At 34.4% G+C, this 8,608-nt stretch overlaps 1 protein-coding gene across 1 annotated transcript; it reads left to right on the top strand.

Moving 5' to 3' along the window:
- Positions 1-246: 246 nt before the first annotated feature.
- On the top strand, positions 247-2,596 carry LOC107936452 (uncharacterized). The gene has a single exon (XM_016869179.2). It carries the CDS (start codon positions 258-260, stop codon positions 2,454-2,456), a length of 2,199 nt encoding a protein of 732 aa, XP_016724668.2. The 5' UTR covers positions 247-257; the 3' UTR covers positions 2,457-2,596.
- Positions 2,597-8,608: the final 6,012 nt, after the last annotated feature.

Below are 8,608 nucleotides of genomic sequence, written 5' to 3' on the forward strand. Positions count from 1 at the left end.
ATCGAAAATTCGATAGAGATAAAGAATAAATCTCTATCGTGTAAAATAGGTTTGTTATTTCAAAGACGCATCATAAGAAGTAAGAAGTAAGAAGTAAGAAGTAAGAAGAAAAGAAAGTACAAATTCTTTTTTCATAGAAAATGTCATTCTCATCTAACGGAACAATATAAATATCTCAACTATAGCCTTAAGCTTCCACTAAAGCATTTGTTGTTACTAAACCCACAAACTTGCATAGAAACCAAACAAAAGGAGAAATGGAGCTTCACCACCATTTTAGCCATGAACATCCTTTGGAGTTCATCGAAGAGCACAACCTTAAAAGTGAGAAGGCTAATTGCTCAGGATGTGGGGAGCAGGCATCAGGTCCAAGCTATAGTTGTACGGAGTGTGAGTTTTACCTTGACAAGAAATGCTTCGAGGCCTCCCCAGAGGTAAATCACCCCTTTCATCCCAACCATAGCCTTAATCTTTTAGCAAGTCCACCATACATAGGTTCATGGGCTATTTGTGCATTCTGTGACAGAAGATGTGAGAATTTTGTTTATCATTGTTCTTGTAAGTTAGACCTTCATGTAAAATGTGCTTTGTTTTCAAAAACCATTGCTGAAAATAAGATTGGGGAGCTTGAAGGTGTTTCCCAAAAAGATCTATTGGTCTCTTCAGAAAATGGTTCTGAAGCACTTGAAGAAACCGAGTGCTTTGCATGTAGGAAGCCATTACTAGATTCTCCATTCATTTATTTTGATTCTAGATTTCACTTGCATAAAAAATGTCTTGATCTACCTATTGAAGTCAATCATCTTTTTCATAGCCAACACCCTCTAGTTTTACAATTCAATAGTCAGCGTCTCCCTTGTCAAATTTGCAAAACAACCCAACCTAGGGGACTTGTCTATTGTTGTTCACCTTGTGAGTTTACCCTTCATATTGCATGTGTTGAGCGACCAACTAGAATTAACCACCCTTGTCACCGTCACCATCCTCTTATTCTACAGCTTAATTTGAAATCTCTTCTCTGCCAAATCTGTCGGGAAACACAAGCTTTGTCACATGCTTATTATTGTTCCGCATGCAAGTTTGGACTTCATGTTAAATGTGTCTCTCCAAAACCTAGTATCAAATGTGAAATTCATGAACACCCATTCACCTTGTTTTGGAGACAAGTCCCATTCCTTTGTGATGCTTGTGGAACAAGTGGAGATTGTATCTCTTATATTTGTTCTCCATGTGGCCTTATAGTTCATGAAAGTTGCATTTCATTGCAACCCATCATCAAAAGGTTTCGACGACATGGTCACTCAATTTCCCACACATTCATCCTTGGGAAATATGAGATCAAATCAGGGAAATGCAAGATTTGCCATGAGGAGGTGAATTCGAAGCATGGATGTTATTGTTGTTCTGATTGTAATTATATTGTCCATACAAATTGTGGAATAAAAGATTACAGCTGGTACGACATAGTCGTTGATGAGTTGGAAGAAACAGGTGAGTTGCTTAACAATTCAGCCTTCGTTGTTATTAGAGAGACCAAGCTTGGAGATAATATTGTCATACCCACAGAGATAAAACATTTAAGCCATCCTCACACCTTAATTTTCCGCAGTGATGTTAAGGATGATAAATATTGTGATGGCTGCGTGTTGTTCATCTCGACTTCATTTTACCATTGTGCACAATGTGATTTCTTTCTCCATAAATCATGTGCTGAATTGCCTAAGAAGATGTACGCTTGGGGTCATATGCACCAACGTCCCCTCACTCTTAAATTACATGCTGATTATTTTTGTTCTCTATGTGGATTTTTGTTCAATAATTGTTTCTCCTATGATTGTAATGTGTGTGAGGAACGTTTCTGTGTTCATTGTCTTCAAATTTCGGATGCCTCCACGTGTCAAGGGCATGAACACCGCCTTTTCTTTTACGAAAAGTATGAAGGGCAATGCAATGGCTGTGGAAATAATCTACAGTCCACGTATGCTTGCAAAGAGTGCAACTTTGCTGTGGAATTCGATTGTCTTACGCTTCCCGACAAGATTCAACACAAGTGTGATGAACATCCCCTCATGCTCACATATAGTGAAGACAACATTTATTCAGAGTACCATTACTGTGATATTTGTGAAAGAAGAAGAAATGCAAGCCATTGGTTTTACCGCTGTGCAATTTGTGACAATTCAGCCCATAAAAATTGTGTTATTGATGCATACTCGTATTTGAAGCTCGGAAAGACCTACACAACCAAGGATCACCCACATCCACTCACTTTCACCCGAAAGATCTATGACTACCCTCTTGAATGCCATATATGTGAGGAGCATTGCGAAGATCTATCTGCCGAGTGTCTAGAGAATGGGTGTAACTACATTGTTCATTGGAAACGTATAGACCCTTACAGAAAGGATATCTTACAGTGGTGGTACAAGGCAGAAGACAAAGAGGTTCATGATTGATGGCACCCAACGCTACTTTCTGCACCCAAGTTTCTGGGAAAAAAAATCACTTTGTTGGTTGGGAGTTGAAAGTCCATTAATGTAGTTATTGTATGTTGCTTGATAGTTTTTATTGTAAATAAAATGTGATGTTAGTGTTACATATTGGAAAATAATTTGGAATTGGAAGAATAACTATGTTTTTATAGTTTGTCCTTAGTTTTATGGTTGAGCAATTGATTTTGTATCTATTGGAGATATTTCTTATTGTTTTATGGTGACCTTATAAAACAGTTAATATTGATTAATATTACAACTTGATTAATTTGTTATTTCTTATTTCCGCATTATTTCCTTATGCCATGAGTTGTTACATGGTTCAATTTGGGCAGAAAATATTAATTAGCACCATAAATAATTAATGATATTTTAAAATTTTGAAAGTAATAATGATTAAATTTTAATATTATAATTAAAACATTCTTAATTAATCATCAATTAAGTGGGTCTAATTAAACATTCAGTTTGATTGGATTTAAGTAAGGTTTAGGGTTATAAAGATAAAAAATTGAACCTTGATTAGCATATATTATTGACAAATTTGATTTTGTTTCCTTTATTAATTAACTGTATATAAAAAGACTTGTAGAGTGTGTTTGGGTGTAAAAATTTGGAGGATGATATACCAAATTTATAAATAATTGTATATATTTGATTTTTTATTATTTAAAGAATTTAAATAATTATTCAATTTATTATTTCAAAGTATTTATCAATTATAAATTCCAATTAATTAAATTATAAAATAATTTTTGTATTTAATGTTCAAGCTTTGGTTGATGTGATTTATAAAATTTGTAAAATGTTAAAATTTATAATATTTAAAAAAATTAGTAATTTTAATACTATATCAATTATATACTTTTTTAATCTATAATTTTCTAATATATCATAATTATCTTATGGGCATAATACTTTTTACATTTATAAAATTCGAAATTTAATTTTGATGGAAGATGATTTTGAGAGAAGATTAAGGGAAATCTCTTCTTAATTTGGTTGATTCAACTACCCTATTCTCATATTAGAATTTGAATAAAGAAAAGACGTCAAAACCTAAAAGAGCAAGAAAGGGATCAAATACAAACATAAACAAACTTGAAGATGTATTAAAGTAAAATTCTCTACCTCTTTTCTTTTTTTCTTTCTTCTCAATAAAATTAAAATGTTTATCCTTTTTTTTTAAATTAAAAAAATTAAGTTTAATTGTTAATGTTGTTAGAATTCTTTTGTTAAACTCAGTTTTATTATAATGTCATTTTTTACATGAATATTAAGTGAGTAATTTTCTTTATATTTTAAAGTGTCACATTAATGAATTTAACAGAACAATTTAATGGTGTTAACAATTAGATCTAAATTCTGAAATCTAAAAAAAAATAGAGACTAAATTATTGGAAATAAAAGTAGAAAGACTAAATTCTAAATGTATAAAGTATAGAGGAGTTTGGAGCATATTTTAACCTTATTAAAAAATTATTATTTATATGTAGAGGTTATAATGGGTCGGACTAAACTATAGTGAAATTTTAGACCCGTTTGATAGATTTGAGATTAGCGCGAAAAATGAGTCTAAAATTTTTTCTAAGCTCAACTCGAATCATAGATGTCAAACCCAAACCCGACCCATTTAAATTTTTAAAAAATAAATTATTTTATTATATGAAAAACTTTTTAATGTGCATATTGTCAAAACCGTTTTTTGAAAAACAAAAATTTTAGTTGTCGACTTTAAAAACAAAAATTGGAGTCACCACCGATCCTTTATTAAGGTGTGACCAGCCTACCTTAAAAATTATTTTGGTCTGCGAATTTTGAAAACCGGCTCGGGAGTCAGTTACGCACGAGGAAGGGTTAGCACCCTCGTAACGCCCAAAAATCGGTACCAAATTGACTATTTAATGTCTTAGTGTCGAAAGTTAAAAAAGATTTTAAAATAAGCTTGAATGATGAAATTTACAAAAGGATAATCAATTGTTCAAGTCATGTAAAGAAATCGAGTCCCAATACGTTAGGGTACAATTCCTCATAATCCCCAAACTTGAATATCACTTTTATTATATACGAAAATCTTTATTTTGAGAAAGTAACATGCCACACCCAATACGTTAGGGCACAACAAGTTAAATTCCCAAAAATGAATTTTTTGTGCTCACGTATTTAAAATAAAGAATATTCTTGGTTATTCGAAATCAACAAAGAAAATCAGAACCCAATACGTTAGGGCTCAATTTCCCTTGAAAATCCCCAAACTTTGAATATTACTTTTATTTTTTAAAAAACCCTTTGAATCAAGAGAAAATGATTTTGATTTATGGCTAAAGCCAAACTATATTTTCAAAAAGGGAATGTTTTTTTAAAAAAATGTACAATATGATACAAAAACTTTAATTTAAAACATATGTGAATGAATATTTACAAAATATATATATACAAGTACAATTTACAAGTATATTTGCAAATATGTGTGCACATATATTTAACACACATATACAAGGATACATATCAAAAGTAATGTAAGATATTAAATAAAAAAAAACTAATAATAAAAACGTGTATATATGTATATGAAAGTCATGAAAATAAAATAAATGGATAAAAGTATGCACATGGTATATATTTACAAAATAGCAGAAATATATGAGTATGTATAAATATATAAAATATAAAATATATAAAAGTCTAAGAAAAGAAGCATATTCAAAAACGTATGCACATAGGCATATATATATATGGATGCAAAAAATTAAGGAAGTAAGATAATGTATATAAAACAAAGCACGCATATATAAAAACCTAAAATACATGTATATTAAATAGGCCTAGATATGATGTATAAAACATGTGTAGGTATAGATGAAATAATGGTAATAATAATAAAAATGAAATCATGATATAGCATAATTTAAAAAAACAAATTAAATAAATAAAGTAGTAAAAAAAACTAAATTGAACCTAAAAAGAAGAAAAAAAATGGGTAAATTTGAAGCAAATTAAAAGACAGGACCACATTGAATGCGCGCACAACAGTGGAGGACCAAAAGGGAAATTATCCCCTCCTTCCAAAACGCTGCGCAGCAAGGGACTAAATTGAAACGGACATCAAATATGCGGTCCAATTTTAAAACAAGTAAAAAAAGGGTTTAACTGGTGCGCGCTACAAAAGGGAAGGACTAAATGCGCAATTTTCCCTTTGAAGCCAAACGCGCGGATCCTCCCCTTCGGGTCGGGTCACCGCCCGGGTCAAGGCTTAGACGAAACGGCGCCGTTTTGATCTGTTATTTAAAACAGATTTTTCCCTTAAAAAACCATTTGAACCAGAGTAAAAGGAAAAAAAATAAAAAACACTCAAAGGTCATCTGGTGCTCTGCTAGGGTTTTGCCCCTAGCATTATCGCGCCGCTGCTCAATCGGCCCTCTCACCAAAACTCCGATCACGACGGAGATGGCGGTGGCATGGCGTTTTCAGGTAAGTTTCCCTCCCTTTTTGTTATCTTAAATGAAATAAAATGAAAATAAAGGAAAAAAATAAAAAAAAATGCAAACAAAAACGACGGTAACCGCAAAGAAAACTAAAGAATCACCTTAATAAAACTCATATTTTCTGTTTTTCTTTCTATTTCTTTTTGTCTATTTCTCTGCCTATTCAATATCCGTCCCTTTTTACAGATTTTCTAAGGCTTTTATAGCTCGCAAGAACACGTTGTTTTTGTTTTACAATATTGGAACTCTTTTAGTCCGTTTTTACAGGTGGTTATGGAGAGCACGGCGCGAGGAAGAGGGCCGGTTCCGAAACGTGTGGCGTCTGGGCGTTGGTTGCGACGTGCAAAGGGGCTGTTGCGGCATTAGACTTGCAGCACTAGGGTTTGGCTGCTTTAATTGTTGGGCCATTTAGTTTGTTGGGCCTGTGAAGAGAACTGGGCTACGCACAATAATTTATTTGTGCGGGCCCGGGCTTATTGGGTCTGCTACAGCTGCCCCTCTTTGCTCGTTGTCGTGTAACGGGAACAGAGCAAAGAATACAAGGCCCAATTATGCCCAGTCCCACTGAACCTCAACTTCTTCAATGCTTCTCTTCTTTGGGTAGCATCATTCCTTCCTACTGCATCTCCAGAGGTATACGAAATAATGCCTTGATCCACTCCACTGCAATGCTAGGGAGATAGGATTCATACTTTGTAGTTTCTCAAAAGAACAAAATTTGCTATCTTTAATCTGCTCCACTGAGACTTCAGAGAGATAAGATCTATGGCTTCAATTTGTTCTGCTACAACTTAAAGATAAGTCTGATGCGATCTGCTCTACTACAACTTCAGAGAGATGAGATCTGCGGTTTTAATCCACTCCATTGCAACTTCAAGGAGATAGGATTGGTTACTTTTGTCTACTCCACTGCAACTTCAGGGAGATAAGACTTATATCTTTGATCTACTCCACGCCAGTACATGAAGACAAGATCTGCTTTCTTTGATCTACTTCACGCCAGTATGGGGAGATAGAATTACTGGCTTCAATATACTCCACTGCAACTTCAGGGAGGTAAAATCTGCCATCTTCGATCTGCTCCACTACTGCTTAGGGAGGCAAAATCTGTAATCTTCAATCTACTTCGCCACCAGTATGAGAAGATAAGATATGTATATTCGATCCACTTCGCTACCGATATAGGAAGACAGGACCTACTATCTTTGATCTACTTCACGCCAGTACATGAAGATAAGATCTATTTTCTTTGATCTACTCCACCACCAGTATGGGGAGACAAGATTTGCTACCTTTGATCTACTTCACGCCAGTACATGAAGACAAGATCTGCTTTCTTTGATCTGCTTCACCACCGATATGGGAAGACAAGATCTGCTGCTTTTCAACCTACTCCACTATTACTCAAGGAGATAAGGCTTTATGATTTCATCGATCTGTTCTCTGGGGAACATGACCTGTATAATTTACTTTATGAACCTAATTATGCCTAGTGATTAGGATGTCATGATCAGAATGAATCAAATGCTCCTAACTAGGCATGTATGAATGACATTTGAATGCTATGTCATGAAAAATGAATATTGAATGTTTAAAATCATTATTGCTCATTAAGGCTTCCTTCGCGACAACAACGCTTTGTCAAAACTTGCAAATTTTAATCTTGACTCTTGACTTCCTAGATATCTCCGACCTTTTAACCCAGTGAGGGTCTAAACAAAAGTCCTGTTTCAGGTTCCTGAGCTGTTTAAAGATTTCTAGAGTAATATGAAAAACTTCCCTTGTGAAAGTTTTACTAGTCCATTAATCGTCATTCTAATGCAACATGCTTGTGAAAAGATCATAACGATGAATAAAACAAAATTAATTTGGGAGCATAGCTCGCAATGGATTGCAAATGATAGAGGAATTGTCTGGGGACATTTATATTGAAGAAGAATGAAATATTCTAAAACAACGAATTCAATACAAATACTATGATCAGGTGCCCTAGATATCTCTGCTTTGAATTTCTCTATACAACTTTTCGAAGACCCTTCTGAATTCAACACGTGTTTAGGAGGTTCACAGCATTTTGTTGATGCCCCAAGATGTCATCCACTCTTTTCTGCCGATTTAGGTGCAACAAGACTACCACGTGACGAACAAAATTTGAGCTGCCCTTTTCAGGTTTTCAACTCAAATCCCCTTTGGTCTTAAGGTGCCCTTTGCAGGTTTTCACCTTAGCCTCTCCCCTTTTTTTTTTTAGAATCAAAGCGCCCTTTGCGGGTTTTCACTTTGGTTCTTTCCCCTCTTCAGGTAAAGTATCTCTTGACCGAATCTGAATTTACTGGATTAGGCAAGTTTCTTCCATCCATTTCAGCCAGGATCAGGGCTCCTCCAGAAAAGGCCTTTTTTACAACATAAGGACCTTCCCAATCCGGCATCCATTTCCCCCTAAAATCTTTTTGTAGAGGAAGAATTTTTCTCAACACCAGGTCCCCCTCGTGAAATTCTCTAGGTCAGACCTTCTTGTTGTAGGCTCGCATCATTCTTTTCTGGTACATCTGACCATGATGAATAGCCTTTAGCCTTTTCCCTCTATCAAGTTCAACTGATCGTATCAAGATTGAACCCATTCTGCTTCATCCA

This window comes from Gossypium hirsutum, chromosome D10 (assembly GCF_007990345.1).
Source record: "Gossypium hirsutum isolate 1008001.06 chromosome D10, Gossypium_hirsutum_v2.1, whole genome shotgun sequence".
Taxonomy (NCBI): Eukaryota; Viridiplantae; Streptophyta; class Magnoliopsida; order Malvales; family Malvaceae; genus Gossypium; species Gossypium hirsutum.